General features: G+C 41.5%; 3 protein-coding genes across 5 annotated transcripts in view; 1 reads left to right on the top strand and 2 right to left on the bottom strand.

Moving 5' to 3' along the window:
* Positions 1-1,662: 1,662 nt before the first annotated feature.
* On the bottom strand, positions 1,663-9,549 carry LOC113152655. The gene is made up of 8 exons (XM_026346032.1): positions 8,946-9,549; positions 4,551-4,660; positions 3,836-3,927; positions 3,469-3,575; positions 2,801-2,919; positions 2,384-2,573; positions 2,221-2,306; positions 1,663-2,064 (listed from the first exon to the last, which is right to left on the bottom strand). The coding sequence occupies exons 1-8, from the start codon at positions 9,457-9,459 to the stop codon at positions 1,954-1,956; spliced, it is 1,329 nt and encodes a 442-aa protein (XP_026201817.1). The 5' UTR covers positions 9,460-9,549; the 3' UTR covers positions 1,663-1,953.
* A 1,541-nt stretch (positions 9,550-11,090) lies between these two features.
* On the top strand, positions 11,091-13,193 carry uba52 (ubiquitin A-52 residue ribosomal protein fusion product 1). Its single transcript, XM_026346001.1, has 5 exons — positions 11,091-11,133; positions 11,564-11,675; positions 12,348-12,434; positions 12,752-12,854; positions 13,036-13,193. Exons 2-5 carry the CDS (start codon positions 11,573-11,575, stop codon positions 13,127-13,129), a joined length of 387 nt encoding a protein of 128 aa, XP_026201786.1. The 5' UTR covers positions 11,091-11,133; positions 11,564-11,572; the 3' UTR covers positions 13,130-13,193.
* Positions 13,194-14,075: 882 nt separating this feature from the next.
* Positions 14,076-17,149, bottom strand: part of homer3b (homer scaffold protein 3b) — a 34,769-nt gene continuing 31,695 nt past the window's right edge. For all 3 annotated transcript variants that reach the window (XM_026345998.1, XM_026345999.1, XM_026346000.1), the window contains one exon: positions 14,076-17,016. In XM_026345998.1, coding sequence (XP_026201783.1) covers positions 16,831-17,016 — 186 coding nt within the window. In that variant the 3' untranslated portion in view covers positions 14,076-16,830. The remainder of the gene's footprint in view (positions 17,017-17,149) is intronic.

Below are 17,149 nucleotides of genomic sequence, written 5' to 3'. Positions count from 1 at the left end.
AGTTTCCAAATTTCAAATTGCTTTTTATGTCTGATGTATGGTGGCATATGATGAAATGTGTTAAGTAGTGAATAGAGAAAATAGCTAATATTTACATTTAAGCTGGTAGTCAAACACAATTAATTAGTTTACTCATAATCAGCAATTCGTTAGCATCATTTCTGTTAGTTTTCTGTTAATTGATTAAAAGTAAAATATGCAACCTAAGCTAAAACTAGCATGATAATTAAAATCATGTCCCTCTGCTGTGCTCCACCACTCCACCATACTCTGCACAATAACAACAAAAAAAATAATCCTGCAAAACTTACTAATTAAGCATAAACCTAGAGGGATGAGCCTCTAAAACCTCTTAAAACTAAAAATATATCTGCACCACTCTAAGTTCTGTCCTGTAAGTCCAGTTAGGGAGTTAGTAGGAGCCCAACAAGATATTTTTGCCCTTGTTAATTCAGCCTTGATGGTCAGTGCTCATTAAATAAAATGTGTGTGTTTATTGTAAATGCATTTTACTTTATTAGAAATGCATTTATTATAATTAAATAACACACTTGAAACTGGAATTATGTAAAATATTGTATTTCACAAAGTAATAAACATATATGAAAAAAGACAGTAAAAGTAAATTAAAGTGAAAGCTAAAAGAATACCTATTAGAGTCCTTCACATGGTCATCCTGTCACGTCACATGATCACACTACTGACACAGCTGTCTTTGCCTGTTCAGTTGTAAACCTCTTAAAGAGTTTGTCAGTTCATAATACAATTCTATATAGGTAAATCAAATCACTTGAGAACTAAGTAAGAAATCAGATGTTGTATCACCACAAAGCCTTCAAACAAGCAGTTTGGAGTTTAACAATGCTCATTCACTCGGACCTGAACCCTCACTTATTGTCCGGGGAACATTCCAGCTCCTACTTCGACTACCACCGTTTTGCCAGGTTGATGAACTCCAGATTCAGTTTATTTACATCTACTCGACTGCCAACTTTTTATCAGCAAAGCCTGCATCTCAGGGTCATGGCTGTGTTATTGCTACAACATAGATTGTTTTTATACAGTTTTCTGGTCAGTGATGCTTGAAGGAGGGGATTAGATTCTTTCTGTGAAACAGACATCAAATTTTCTTCTGTACACTTTAGCATTGACAGTGTAAACTGTCTGGAAGTAGGGCAATGCAGTCAAGCCTGCTTCCCTTCAACACTAAAGTTTATGTTTAAGCCACCTAACTGCTAAAGCTGCACTTGCACACTGCATTGACATTTCACGCTCTGATGGGCCCTCTGCTGTTCTGGGTGAAAGTTGACTTATTCATCACCCGAGGAAGGTGACGATTGCTGAGTAGTTTTAGAATGTATTTCACTGAAAAACACACAACACTGCAGGATGATGTGACAGAGTGGTATTAGTTGCTTGACATTGGTTGAATTAAACCATTAATTAAACCATTTTCTCTGGGAGTTCACTACATGTCTTTTTTCATCAAAAGGAAATGCTACAGTATGAGAACACAGTCTCATTAGGTCAATTACTGGCCTTTTGCAGTCTGGGCTTAATGCTGTCAAAAACTTGATTAATTACAGTAATAATCCCAAGTTTTTATATCCCCATGACTCCATTATTCACAAAAAAATCTTAGTTAAGATTGGGGGTCAAGGGGCCACACAGGCAGCCTAATGAATAATTTAAATACATATGTCGAATACAATGAATTATCGGCACAATTTTGATAATGTCACACATTTTTAATTAAATTTAGAACAATTATGACTTTTACTGTACACATAGTTTTGAAAAGGGTGATTCTGAGTCTATAGAGGATCTACAACATTTTAAATATGTAGAATATACCACATATTGGAAACATATATGTATATTTTTTAGCCAAACTATTCTTAATTTGACTTTAATTTTAATCATGACACAGGAGCAGAGACGAAGTTGTAAATCTTAGTTACTTCTTTGCAAAATGAGTGAAGCCGTTATCAAAGGTTTGGCCTTGTAGTGTTCTTCGTGGGTGGTGCTGAATTGCTGTTCGGCCACTGGAAACCTGATGTTGCTCTGTTTGATCATCAGAGAGTGAGAAAATATATAATCATTAACATATATTTTTATAGTACTTAAAGACAACAATGTAATGACTATGACAGTTATTACTGCTATCATGGTTACAGTAGATTTAAGCAACATTTTTTATTTCATTTCAGAGTCTCTCACCTTCTGTTGGGACAGACAAGGTTTCTGTCTGCAGGTCTTGAAAGGGATGAAGTCGGATTTGGTGGTGCTGGAGGTTAGCCCATGTTCTGCCAAACAGATCAAACACATTTAATACCTTTATGTACCTCCCCCTCATCACACAAACACAGGGGCAATCGATCACCTGGTCCACTCAGTATGTTGCTCGGCAGCTGGATGGCTGGTCTGGATGGCTCTCTGTCTTTTTTGCTGTAGTGTTCTTTGGCTGTGGTTGTGTAGTACAAGCTTGATAAACTGGGTGAGCTGAACTTTACATGGCTTTTAGTCATCAGGCTAGATCCAGGCACATGTACTGGACGCTCTGTGTGGTTCAACTTTAGAGAGGAACATAGTTTAATTAACTACACATAATTTGATCCCATAAAACAACATGCAAAACAGTCCATTGAAATATGCATGTGAAAGTCTATATGAAAATCTGGACAAAGATTATAAAAAATCTTAAGTTATTTGATTATGTAATTTTATGACTTATGCAACATTGCGGATAAGTAATTGTAGAAATACACAAAATTACTAAGCTCAAGGTCTGTTGTCTCACATCAGAGAAGGAGAGTCTGTTGGTGGTTACTGACATCCTCTCTCTGTTGCACCTCTCATTAGTGTCCCCATTGGGTAAGGAACTGGAATTATGGTTCCTCCTTATCACAACAACTGGATCTGTTCGGAAATAACCAACAGATCATTCACACAAGAAAGATGTGATCACAATAATCAAATGCAGATCCATCTTTAGTGCTTTGTCATCTTAGGCTGACTGCTTTAGAAAAGAAAAAGGTAAGTTAGATAGATAAGCTCCATTGTACATTGTTACACACACTCTATGTTACCAAGGCCAAACATGTGAAAATGTGGATAAAACTCCTCTGCGGCAGTTTTACAGTTTTATCTATAAATACAACACTTATAACAGTATAATAAACAATACAAAAAAACATAAGATGATCTTAGTAATTATCTCATTGTAGCTTAATACAGTGTGAATACATTATTCACATGTTATTTGGCTCAATGGGGTCTGGTATTACACCAGGACTCCCAACCTCCTTAGTCACATCACGTTTGTACTTTTGGCTTCTGGAGACTTTCTGGTCTCCATAGCAGCTGCTTACTCACACCTTGTTATGTTACTAAATTTATTTAAGAAGTTCTTCACATAAAATTTGCATCAGAGATTGATATTTAGTAAGAAATGTCAAAGGAACTCACCTGGCTTGTGATTACAAAAAGTTTCTTGAGAAGTGGACGACCATGAGTCCTTAGAGAAATGTCCAAGATTGAGCTTCAAATTCTCTTTCACAAAAGGTGACCTGTATCTAAAACACAGATCAGATACACTGAACAGATAAATATAATGTGAGCTTTCAAGGAATTTTTTTTTAGGTTTATCAAATCACAATTTGTCAATATATATAGAATTTGACACCCAAGCCAGGTCCAATATATCCAGACCAAGAGAGGGTGGCTTCACGTTTTGCATTTGATCTTTTTTGATCATTTACTGTTTAATGTCTTGTATGTGATGTAAACTGAGTCACACTGTGCATTTTTCCAGTGATGCAGAAAAGCTGCAGACCTGCAGACCGTGGGACGGCTGAATGACATAGTGTAGGTTGTTTCTCTATCTACTATCTTCATAGGATCACCCATAGCCACTGAAGAGGAATGCTGAAGGAAGACAACATGAAAACAGACATCGTCATGGTCATATATCATAGTGCCCTAGCATGTACACACACAGTCATGCATATAGAAATTCAGCCTAGACTCTGGTTTAATGTAAGTGAAACTCTGACGTGAGGATACATGTCTTTGTTGCAATATCTGAGTGGTTAAAGGCAGTCATTTTTTGTTTTTTAAACACATACAAAAAAACTGTTTAGGTCTAAATCTACTTCTCTGCCATGACTAAACTAGTAGTAATACATCATGAGCTCACATCACATTGTGAACATGTACACCGTACATTGTCTACAAGAGACATAAAGCTAATAGTTTTGAAGGAAATAATCAGATTTTTACCACAAGTAAGAATACAGTTTATAAGTACATTCAGTACTCAGATCTGTTTATATTATGTCAATCATGTTAATTAAAATTATGATACAGCTGCTCATTTTATAATGATCTATACGATACAAGTTGCTATGATAGTATTGTTTTTGTTGACTGTTAAAATTCCACTAGGTCCTATGGCAACAGTTTCCCTTAAGGTTTGCAGGTTTTCATTGTAGCCATGTGGTGTTCAGTGTAACCTGACCATGGTAGCTCATACGTTTCTGCTGTATTACCTTGACCATAGGTTGAGAAGCTTTCCTCTGAGCGCCTTTGAAGGTGTTGTTGTACTGGGAGACAAAGATGCAATAGCGGCTGTCCCCTTTGATTGTGGTATAGCCTTCTTCTACAGGGAAAAGTGTATGTTTCAGTTTTTACATTTCATTACACAATACTTTCTGCAGGACTCAGGACTAAAGGTTAACTTTGACACAGACTCTATTATTGTTATTTATTACAAGGTGATAATGTTAAGAGGTCATTCCTAATTTAAAAAATATTTATCCCAATACTAACTAGGCTTACCACTGAATCTGTTACAAACGGACTAACGGGACCAACGAGTAAGAACAAAAAGATACATTTATTAACAAAAGAAGGGCAGGGGACACAGGGAACTAACCAACACTAACAAAGTATCAACTAAAAGAGACCCGAACACACGGTGGACAAATACCAACAAAGCATAAGCTGACAAAGTAGCAACTAAAAACCTACGCACTAAGGCGGACATGAAACTAATAAACTAAACGTACAAAATAACAAACAAAAATCACTGCACAAGGCAGGAGAACATTAACAGACAGACAAACCAACAGTACAAAGTATCAACTCAAAAAACACAGCGTGAACACAGACCAAACAATTCAAACTGACTAACAAAAACAGACAGGGACCTCACGGACAAACGAACCAACAAACTGACCAGATTTAGGAGTAGTGTGAGAGCATGAAAGTCAATGTGCGTGAAAGTCAATGTGTGAGCGAGTGGAAGTGACAAACCAGCACCGAACTAAGGACTGAGGGGTGCTTTTAAAATGGAGGGAGTAACAGGTGCATCGAATGAGTCAATTAGTCCAGCAGTGAGTGGAGGGCGGAAAGTGGAGGAAGTCCATATATGGTGTGAGACAGGAGGGTGAGACCAGAACAAAACAAAACCAAAGCCGCAGACAGGGGCAGAGGGAGGAACTGTAACAGAACCCCCCCGGCAAGGGGCGGATCCCAGACGGCCCCAAGCAAACCAGGACGGGCGGGGGGAGGGAGGCCCGGAGGAGGGCCCGAAACACCAGACCGGGCGGGCGGAGGGAGGCCCGGAGGAGGGACCGGGCGCAGCAGACCAGGAGTGCCTCCGGCGGACGGCCAGGAGGCGGCAGACGGACCAGGAGTGCCTCCGGCGGACGGCCAGGAGGCGGCAGACGGACCAGGAGTGCCTCCGGCGGACGGCCAGGAGGCGGCAGACGGACCAGGAGTGCCTCCGGCGGACGGCCAGGAGGCGGCAGACGGACCAGGAGTGCCTCCGGCGGACGGCCAGGAGGCGGCAGACGGACCAGGAGTGCCTCCGGCGGACGGCCAGGAGGCGGCAAACAGGACCGGAGAGGCGACGAACCAGAAGACAGAGCCTCGGGCGGACGGCCGGGAGGCGACCAAACAGAAGACAGAGCCTCGGGCGGACGGCCGGGAGGCGACGAACCAGAAGACAGAGCCTCGGGCGGACGGCCGGGAGGCGACGAACCAGAAGACAGAACCTGAGACCCTTGAGCCGGCTGGAGAACCGGGGACCGGAAAGCCAGTCGGAGAGCAGGCCGAGGACCCCCAGGCCGGGGGCCAGGATACGACCCACGGGGCAGGAGACCCGCAGGCGGACTGCCGGATGGCGAGCAGTGAGCCAGGGAACAGCAAGACGGCTGAGGACTCCCAGGCGGACTGCCCGGCGGCGACGAACAAGGCTGGAGAGCCCCGGGCGGACTGCCCGGCGGCGACGAACTTTGAGCCAGCTGGAGCTGAGGGGCCAGGACAGGAGCACAGTTCTCAGGGGCCCCCCAAGGAGACAGGAGCAGGGTGGTGGTGTCCTCATTGTCATCCCACCACATCTCCTGGGGTGACAAACAAAGTTCAAAGGGTAGAGACGGCGGCGACGGCCTCTGCGTCGACCCGTCCGAAGACTGAAGAGACGGCGGCGACGGCGACCTCTGCGTCGACCCGCCTGGGAACCTGGCGGCTGCAGGGACCGGAGCAGCAGCTGACACCAGAGCAGCAGTGACTGCAGCAAGCAAGGTGGCTGCAACTGCGGCGACAGCTGAAGGACCAGGAACAGAAGCCAGATCCGTGACAGGAACAGGAGCCGGATCCGTGACAGGAACAGGAGCCGGATCCGTGACAGGAACAGGAGCCGGATCCGTGACAGGAACAGGAGCCGGATCCGTGACAGGAACAGGAGCCGGATCCGTGACAGGAACAGGAGCCGGATCCGTGACAGGAACAGGAGCCGGATCCGTGACAGGAACAGGAGCCGGATCCGTGACAGGAACAGGAGCCGGATCCGTGACAGGAACAGGAGCCGAGACCAAAGCAGCCTGGGCTGCAGGACCAACAAAAGCAGCGGGAGCTGCCGGACTAACAAAAACGGCATCGGCTGCCGGACTGACCAAAACGGCATCGGCTGCCGGACTAACACACACGGCATCGGCTGCCGGACTAACACACACGGCATCGGCTGCCGGACTAACACACACGGCATCGGCTGCCGGACTAACACACACGGCATCGGCTGCCGGACTAACACACACGGCATCGGCTGCCGGACTAACAAACACGGCATCGGCAGCTGGGGGACCAACTAAAGCAGCGCTAGCCGGGGGCCTAACATGAGCAGTAGTGCTAGCCGGGGGCCTAACTAAAGCAGCATGGGCTGCTGGGCTAACTAGCGCAGCACTAGCTGCGGGACTAACAAAGGCAGCTTCAGCTGCACAACCAACAAAAGCAGCATCAGCTGCAGGACCAACAAAAGCAGCAGTAGCTGCAGGACCAACAAAAGCAGCAGTAGCTGCAGGACCAACAAAAGCAGCAGTAGCTGCAGGACTAACAAAAGCAGCTTCGGCTGCAGGACCAACAAAAGCAGCTTCGGCTGCAGGACTAACAAAAGCAGCTTCGGCTGCAGGACTAACAAAAGCAGCTTCGGCTGCAGAACCAACTAAAGCAGCTTCGGCTGCAGAACCAACTAAAGCAGCACTAGCTGCGGGACTAACAAAAGCAGCAGTAGCTGCAGGACCAACAAAAGCAGCAGTAGCTGCAGGACCAACAAAAGCAGCAGTAGCTGCAGGACCAACAAAAGCAGCAGTAGCTGCAGGACCAACAAAAGCAGCAGTAGCTGCAGGACCAACAAAAGCAGCTTCGGCTGCAGAACCAACAAAAGCAGCTTCGGCTGCAGAACTAACAAAAGCAGCTTCGGCTGCAGAACTAACAAAAGCAGCATTAGCTGCCGGACAAACAAGCGCTGGGGACCGGGGAGTACTGGAGGAGGAGAGCAAGGGGGGCTGACTGGGTGAAGAAGTCACAAAAAACCTTCTTTTACAGGACCTTAGAGCGGCCATCACTGCTTCCTTGAGGTCCTGAAACTCAATGTATCTCATCAAGTAGCCTTTCTTAATAAAGGTCTTGATGGCAACAGTGGAAATGGCCTCAACCCCCGCTAAGGTCTCACTTGAGTCTAGCCACCCCACTAAATACTCCGCACTACAGAGTAGATCCAAATACTCCTCCTCGAGTATGTCGGCCAGGTCCCCATACCTCTCAAACCTGGGACAAGGAGGAAGAGGGAAGCGACCAGTGGCGGAACGGGGTGATTCCATGGTCGCTGATATGGCTGGTTTGTTCTGTTACAAACGGACTAACGGGACCAACGAGTAAGAACAAAAAGATACATTTATTAACAAAAGAAGGGCAGGGGACACAGGGAACTAACCAACACTAACAAAGTATCAACTAAAAGAGACCCGAACACACGGTGGACAAATACCAACAAAGCATAAGCTGACAAAGTAGCAACTAAAAACCTACGCACTAAGGCGGACATGAAACTAATAAACTAAACGTACAAAATAACAAACAAAAATCACTGCACAAGGCAGGAGAACATTAACAGACAGACAAACCAACAGTACAAAGTATCAACTCAAAAAACACAGCGTGAACACAGACCAAACAATTCAAACTGACTAACAAAAACAGACAGGGACCTCACGGACAAACGAACCAACAAACTGACCAGATTTAGGAGTAGTGTGAGAGCATGAAAGTCAATGTGCGTGAAAGTCAATGTGTGAGCGAGTGGAAGTGACAAACCAGCACCGAACTGAGGACTGAGGGGTGCTTTTAAAATGGAGGGAGTAACAGGTGCATCGAATGAGTCAATTAGTCCAGCAGTGAGTGGAGGGCGGAAAGTGGAGGAAGTCCATATATGGTGTGAGACAGGAGGGTGAGACCAGAACAAAACAAAACCAAAGCCGCAGACAGGGGCAGAGGGAGGAACTGTAACAGAATCCATAATAAAATAACAGGTTTAGTGATAAACCTGTATTAGACAGATTACTAAGAAAAACAATCAGATGGAAATCAAGACAGTTGTCACTAACCTAGACGTTTAGCTGTTGCTTTTACAGCAGGAAAGCTTTGGTGTGGAGTGAAGGTGGATTTATTGGTGCTTTCTGGAAGCTTTTCCACCTGCTGGAGCTTCTTGATGGACTCTAATGGTTGGATGGGTAGGGGACGGGGCTGGAGGGGCTTTGGGCAGAAATTCTGGGACTGCGTGGTGAGGAAAGCAATCTCCCTAGGGTCTGTTTGCATCTTGAAGTTGGTGTACAGCGTAGTCCATCGTGGTTTGTTGGTCTTGTTTGGCAGTGGGTGACGGTGATAGGACACCATTGCCTCTGTCAGTTGCTCCTTGATGCGCCTCAGGTCCTTGTGGTCCACTTGGGCTGGAGTGAGTTGACGAACAGGTTTTGTCTTGTTGTAATGAAAAGCTGGGAAATCCTCCTGGAATCTAGTTGAGAATTCATCTGGATTGTTCCTGTCCAGAAATGGGATGTTGGTAGACAGAAAGGACTTAACAGGACGTGCTGGAAGCAGCGTTTTCACCACTGCTGTCATGTTGGAAATAACCAGCGCCCTCCCTTTAGGTTACGATTACTCTTTGGTTAAGATAGCCATCTTCTTCGGCAGCAGGTGAAAAATGCTACAATGCCTCTCCATGGAAACCTCTGTACTGTGGAACATGATGATGATACTGTCGCTGCCCCAGCAGGGAAACAAATGCATGTCACGGTGTCCTATTACCAGCAGTGGACTCATAAAAACAACTACATAAGTGAAATGTTTTATTTTGCAACATTAAAGCATATTAATAACTGCTCACTTTTAAATAATGTTTCTTACCATTTAAAATCTGATTTTTTTGGTTATCAGACAGTCATGAGATTATAATACTGTAACAAGGCTTTTCTGGTGTTACAAGGCAGCACCTAACCTACAACAACCAACTAAATGTTTGAAGTGGACATGCATACCTTTTTTAAGAGTCTTATGCATAATTTAGCATAACCCTAGATAAACTAGCATGATAGCTGCATTTACATTCACAGAGCAATTATACTGACAGCAGTCCAGCCAAATGAAACGTAGAGTGTAACAGATTAAAAGCAATACTTTAATTAGATATAACATATCTAATGTTGCAAATAAACTGGATACATAAAGTGCAATTTAAATACACTTGCACAACTCAGGCATTCTGTTGTTGTTGGTTCAAAATCACTTCTGTTATTACAACAGCAGGTGTCAGTCAAACTTCATTTTGGATCAATTATGATCTACTCAGAAATGCAGGCTACTGAGTCTTTTTCTCAACACCCATCAACTAATTAGGTGCTCAAATTTCAGCATGTGGCAAAATACACCATGCCGTTCATTTAGTCATTTAGTTTGTAATTAGGCACCAATGTAGTTTCAATGAGCTGTCAGCATTTAAAGTTAATCACACTGCTCGCTTGCCCTCCCTGATCTATTCTTGTACAATGAAATACTTCAGAGCTATTACTGAAGTAGAGTAAAAGTAACAAAACAACAGCATAGAAATATATATATATAAGTCCTGTTTAAAAATAGGTTACTTAAGTAAAAGTAAAAATGTAGTTATAAAAATACAGACCGGCTTATTATACAGAACAGTCCATGTCAGAACAAAATTTTATTATATAGTTGTGTTATGATTAATTAACACGCTACTTTTAGACATTTTACTTTGAACAGTAGCCTACATATAGTAAATTAATGTCGCATCTAGCTGGTGAAGAGGAAACTAATTTTAATGTATTTATTGCTGGTAGCTTGAGGATCATCATAGATTATAAGCTTTAACCTGTAATAAAACAATAATGTATTTGTTGCTCAGTTGAATTTTAATCAGTAAAGTAACTAGCAACTATATCTGACAGATACATATAGTGATGTAAGAATTAGTAGAATATTTCTCTTTAAAATATAAATGAATAATACAAAATGGCAGAAAATGAAAACTACTGAAGTACCGTTCCCGTACATTACAATTTAAGCGTACGTATTCAATTTCCACCACTTAGATATTAAAGAATTTTAAGGCTAAATGAAAAATGAAATTTCGTATATATTTTTCATAAATTATATAATTTTAAACTTAGAAACATAAACTTAAAACTTTGTTCACAAAGAAACCAAGTTGGAGGAAGTGACGTATTTCTGCGTCCGCCTCTTCCGCTCTCTTTTCGTTGAGGCTCAGCTAGCGGCCGGGTGAGGACACGTTTTCTCTGATAAATATTTGTCGGTTTATAACTTAACTCTGACATGTTGACCACGATTAAAATACATCACAGTTAGGTATAACACCATATAGTGTGTGGTCAAGTGTTCGGGGCTCAGTTCAACGTCAGAAACTAGAGATAAATGTGACTGAAGTTCACGTATACCGTATTTTACGCATGTGGCCAGGCCCCGCCGGTGCTAACATTAGCTAGCAACATTACTGACGTGCTGCACAAAGTTTCATTCTCTGTGTTATGTTTTAAAAACACGATATCTGTATTAATATTTAGTTTATAAGCTACCTAGTATGTCTGGTCTTCTTTTATCACAGTCTAGTGTTTGTCGTTGGACAGGAATATAAGCTAGCTGTTAGCTGCACGTCTAATGCTGAAGCTAACGTCGGTTTTCTCTCTCCCAGCCTGCAAACATGCAGATCTTCGTGAAGACATTGACGGGGAAGACCATCACCCTTGAGGTCGAGCCCAGCGACACTATCGAAAATGTCAAAGCTAAGATCCAGGACAAGGAAGGTGAGTGGCCACATTTAACTCTTGAAGGGTTAATTTGAGCCACCAAAACCTACCTTCGTGTTTGGATGTAGTTTGACATGTACCTACCACTGTCAGACTTTTTTCTTTAGGGGTTAGGTTTTTTGCAGCTATCATGCTAGACAGATTTCAGATGAGTAAATGTTAGACTATAATCCTGCAATATAGTTAAATTGTTGCTGAAAAATGCAAAATAAAGAATAAAGGTTTATTTTCATTGTGGTCAACAAGAGGAAAAAAAAGACAGAGATGGCAGATGTTCCACATTTGAGGCAAGACAAAACGCAAATACACACTTGACAAACTAAATAAAACCTGTTGACTATTCAACAACCCTTCCTTTACCAAGACTTTAAAACCTTATTTCCTTGACTGTTGTTTTTAGAGTATATACTATACCTATATGTGTATATTTCTGTATGCTTTATAAATTTGGAAGTGAGACTTCTTAATACTTCTCTAGACTATTGTACTATCAAGCAAAACAGCATTACTGGCAAAAATGCTGTCTGGCTGGTTTGTTTTTTTGTTTTTTTTGTAGTACCATAGGTGTTGCCTGAGAGATTACATCTTAAATAGCTAAAATGCTTTTCTTAATGTAATATTTAGATTTGGGCATCTGTGAATACAGTTTGATAAGTCTTGTGTTTGCAGGAATTCCACCTGATCAGCAGCGTCTGATTTTTGCTGGCAAACAGCTGGAAGATGGACGCACACTCTCTGACTACAACATCCAGAAAGGTATAAGATATACTGATTGTTTTTCTCATCACATTTAACTATAGGTGAGCTTATAAAATGTATTACATCAGACTTAAACTAAGTTAAAGCACATCTTCTAGAAGTGTTAAACATGATGGTGCTGATGAATTGCACAGTTCTTATATTTTTATTTGGATGCTACATTCTAAAAAGGTATTGAGACTGTTTTTAATGTATAAAGATTGTGCAGTATTACTATGCAGTCTGTAAGATATCCAGATAGGTTTTTATGTTGGTGTAGATGTGAATGTGTTTGAACTTGAGATTGACATAAATGTGTCTGAAATGCCCACCAGAATCCACTCTGCATCTGGTTCTGCGTCTGCGTGGTGGCATCATTGAGCCTTCACTCAGGCAGCTGGCCCAGAAATACAACTGCGACAAGATGATCTGCCGCAAGTAAGTTCAGTTCTATATATCTTCAAATAAGCTTGTTGTTTCAGCCAATGGCACTAAAATTTAAGTTTTTTTTCTAAACTTGGCAAAAACATCAACATTTGTTTTTAAAAATAAAAATTGTGACCATGTAATGAACATAATCAAGTATTTTTCATAGTCAACCTGGCCTCTTGTGTTCTAGGTGCTATGCCCGTCTGCACCCCCGTGCTGTCAACTGTCGTAAGAAGAAGTGTGGACACACCAACAACCTTCGCCCCAAGAAGAAGCTGAAGTAGACGTTTTCAGTGAATTGGCTCTGTATGCCATTTTGTGTTCAAATAAATGTAAGAAAACACTGTGCCTTGTGTATCTGTTTCAGTGGCACTTTTACAAATCAGGAAGAAACTGACCTTTTTTGGAGTAATTTGTATTGACATATGCAATACACGGTTCTAAGGCTGTGCGGGATTAATTAACTGCAAGTAAAATGAGCAGAGGGAATAGGTGAAACGCAGTGATGCTTGTGCAATAAGATCATGTTTCGTTGCTAGATGTGAGGCCTATATGAACGAGTTCGGCAAGTAGTGCAAATCGTAGACCTCATTTAAGAGGCCTGTTCACCAAGTTATCTAGGTAAATCGGTAAGCCTGCTTCTTGGAACCGATCCTTTTTAAAACAAAACAATGGGTATACTGAAAACACAACCAAGATTGCACTGGTGAACAGTGATTGTGTTTTTGACTATTTTTATTTGGCACCTTTACTAATTGTCATTTAATGTGCTACAAGTTCCAACAGCTTCACTAACGATGATTAAACATCTGACTTAATAGAAATGAAAAGATTTGGTTTCCCCAAGCTTTCCACAGCAGAGCAAGTAACTTAGCCAAATAGATTGCAGCCATTGTCAACTCAAGTGTTTAAATGACTGTTTTCATTACCAGCTGATTTGGTGAAAACTAAAATATTAAAGTAGAAATATCAAACTGTGGAAATGTAAGATGCTAATTGGAGATGAAGCAACACAGCAATGACTGAGTTACAAATAAAGGGAATAAAGGGAATCATGACATAAATACTTGCTGTACTCAATGAGTAATCAACTAAAGTAAGAAACTAAAACTGGCCTTGAGCTGAACAGCACCAGTGGGTAGCTTTCCTTGCATTTACCAATGTGTCAATGAAACTAACTGAAGTAATCGGAAGTATTTTCATATATTCAAAGGTCAGACAAGGACAATGAACAATTAAAAACAAATTTAATAGTCCAATGGAAATGACAGCTGAGCATCATACACACGTTTATTCCAGTTTGTGGCTTCAGCATGCCACTGGTGCGTCTTTGGTACTGCATTGTCTCTGGTGGCAGATGTTTTTAAAGGAACCTTATTCCAGTGTCTTCAAGGAGGAATCCACTTCACATGCTCAAATGTATTCTGTGTATTGCCATTCATTGTAGTTATTTTTGTTGTTTGTTTGTAGTACAGTGTACACAGATACACATATAGTTTGAACTGTAAAGTGGATTTCCCCTTCAACCTAATGTAGATACACAATAATACTGAATAACTTCAAGTTACAACACTATGAAAACTGATAATATAGTTAACATCACTTCATTGATCCCAAAAGGTAAATATAAATAGTCCTGCCCTTACAACCTCTGTCAGGAACATCTGCTAATGTATTAACACAAGGTTATTGTTCAGTAATTGGACACTGGAACAAGGTTGCTATAAAGACTGACATTAACTGTGAGGAGCTCATGCTGAGGAGCTGCTGACTTTTTTATTATTATTTAAATCATGCTTGATGAAAGGCTGGGGACAATCTCTTCTAATCTGGTGAAGCCATAAGGAAAAATCAGAGTTGTGGGAAAAAAAAAAACATCTGCTATTAAAATAGATGAGTACAGACTTTGTAGAGGTGTCATTACCTATAAATTACTTTTATCTACTACAAACAGGCATCTATGCTAGAAATCTTATTGCTAATTCAGTAATACTTGCATGTAGCACCTGATGCCAGAAGTGCCAGCTGTAATAACTGGTAAAAGAGATGACACGTCAGTCTTTTTAGCCTTGAAGGTATAATAAAACCTCTAAATGTGATAACTCACAACATAATGCAGTAAGATCACAGGATTACCATTATAACAGTATCAGTAAATATGTAATAATGCTACCATATTATCTGTGAGTTTATTACATAAAAAGATTTCATATTGGCTGTTTAATTCACCTTTTGATGTTATTATGATCCTGACAGTTACGGCATCATCAGCTGCAAAGAAATGCACCTTATTTATACCTATATTACTGTCATACAAAGAAATCAATAACTCATCAGGGGGCTAGAAGCAAAGATCAATGATGTGCATCAGAAGATCACATACAAAGCTTGACGAACAAGTCAATTAAGTACCCATTTACGGAAACTACTGCTGTTGTGCTTTTTAACTCAAGCAGTCTGAGGTTTCACACTGCAAAGTAACACGCACACACACACACACACACACACACACAGATACACAAACTGAGTTTCACATTGCTTGGAAGGTACGTGGCTTCTGCAGAGCTCATGCAGTGCTCTCATAGTGATTTATGCTCTGCAGCTCCACCCAGCTTCTCTCTAGGGTTATTATTACTATTATGTTAAATGGTAGTGTTGCAAAACACTAGAAAGTACAGAACTGGATCATTTTGTGAACACTGACAAATGTAAACAAACAAAAACTTGGCACAACTATTATCAAGTGCAATCTCAGGTTTAGCTATATAAAACTAGGGTGGAAAAGCAGCACGATTGTCCACATGCCAAAGTGACACATTAAGACCTTCAGATGCAGATCGGCGTGATGAAACGGCAGGTGGAGAGGCAAACCCACCAACTGCAGCTTGAATTTAGCAGCATTTTTGCTGATCACCGTTGTTGATTTCCCCTCCTGACTAACTCACCCATCAATGAACAACAGAAAAAGTATGAACGAGCAATCCACATGAAACATGAGCAAAACAAACACTGTTGTTGGCGTTCCTCAGAGGGGAGAATTGATGAAGGTTGTTGCATCTCTGAGTTTGTTGACATTCTGGCTGGTGTGAGTCCAGTTCAGGCTGCTGATGGTTAACTAGGACTTTATTCAGGGTCTTTGCCTCATTGTGTCCTTACCCTGATCAAACTCCTACTGGGTGCATCTCCACAGTGTTAAGGGATGACATAAAAAAACTCAAGGTTGTTATTATACAAAAGCAGACATCTGACAGCTTGATTGTTTTCTAACTAGCAATGACTTTTGAGATTCACCAGTACCATTATGAGAAAATGTAAATCTAAAAGCCTTTATACATACATGTGAGCCTCAGCCCATTAGTTTAATGTGAAAAGAGCTGCTGCCAAAATGCACTAAGAGAACCATTTATAGAGTCACTTGAATGGTTCCTATAAACCAAATTTCCAGAATTATGATAAAATATTTATGTTTAGTATGGCCATAAAAATTTAATTGTTCATAAAATGATATCTCTTCACTATCTCGGCCTCGGTGCAACTCCTGCTGTCACAGTTACTGTCTGAGCCCAGACAGTAACACGCCTCTTTATTTGGTGAAAAAGCCTCCTTTGTGCTGTTTTACACTCTTAAACCACCAGGTCAGATTATGACACAAAAAACTAAAACACTGTGGCATCACTGAGATCATGAGGGATATGAAGCTGATGGGACATAGCAGCAAGCAATTAGGCAATACTGTGGATTGTTCATGATAATTATAGCAAATTGCATTATTATTGTGACGATGACGCACAATACAGATGGTTTATTCTGCACATGGCACCTCAAAGGGGCTCCTGAAAAAGTGTATTTTCCTGCACTGATCTAAAAAAAAAAAAAAAACAGATCTCTGAATGTAAACCCACTGTTTCATCACTGAACCACAAATCAAGGCCAGATGAAGGAGACCAGCTCTGACTGTGGAGATGCAGCCCGACTGCAGCTGTGGCTATTTATCAATGAGTTTTGCCAGGCTCTGTCTCAGGTCGTTCAGGTCACAAATTTTGATGTCCAGAACCTCAATGATGCGCCCGACTTCGACCTCCGCCTGCACCTGCTCCTGCCGACTCGAGGCAAGCGTCTTTTCAGCGCTCTGAACCCGTTCCTCCAGCTCTGCGTTTCGTCTCTCCAGATCCTGCACATTAACACATTAACGGTTCTTAATGCAGTGTCATTGCTACTATAATCATATTTTCAGATGTTTTCTGTTGGAGTCACACTTTACATTATACTTGACGTGGGTTTTATTTTTGTGATATAAGCATAGG

The sequence above is a fragment of the Anabas testudineus genome, chromosome 4 (genome assembly GCF_900324465.2).
Source record: "Anabas testudineus chromosome 4, fAnaTes1.2, whole genome shotgun sequence".
Taxonomy (NCBI): Eukaryota; Metazoa; Chordata; class Actinopteri; order Anabantiformes; family Anabantidae; genus Anabas; species Anabas testudineus.
Note: the sequence above shows the minus strand (reverse complement) of the source record. Positions and strands in the feature narration are given on the sequence as shown.

What these genes read in the sequence shown, in the direction of transcription:
- uba52 (XM_026346001.1), top strand. Translation starts at nt 11,573, where the DNA reads ATGCAGATCTTCGTGAAGACATTGACGGGGAAGACCATCACCCTTGAG. An exon ending in TAAGATCCAGGACAAGGAAG is followed by an intron (nt 11,676 to 12,347) that starts GTGAGTGGCCAC and finishes TTGTGTTTGCAG; the next exon opens with GAATTCCACCTGATCAGCAG. An exon ending in TGACTACAACATCCAGAAAG is followed by an intron (nt 12,435 to 12,751) that starts GTATAAGATATA and finishes AATGCCCACCAG; the next exon opens with AATCCACTCTGCATCTGGTT.
- LOC113152655 (XM_026346032.1), bottom strand. Translation starts at nt 9,459, where the DNA reads ATGACAGCAGTGGTGAAAACGCTGCTTCCAGCACGTCCTGTTAAGTCC. An exon ending in CTTCTCAACCTATGGTCAAG is followed by an intron (nt 3,928 to 4,550) that starts GTAATACAGCAG and finishes GTCTTCCTTCAG; the next exon opens with CATTCCTCTTCAGTGGCTAT. An exon ending in ACAGACTCTCCTTCTCTGAT is followed by an intron (nt 2,574 to 2,800) that starts GTGAGACAACAG and finishes TCCTCTCTAAAG; the next exon opens with TTGAACCACACAGAGCGTCC.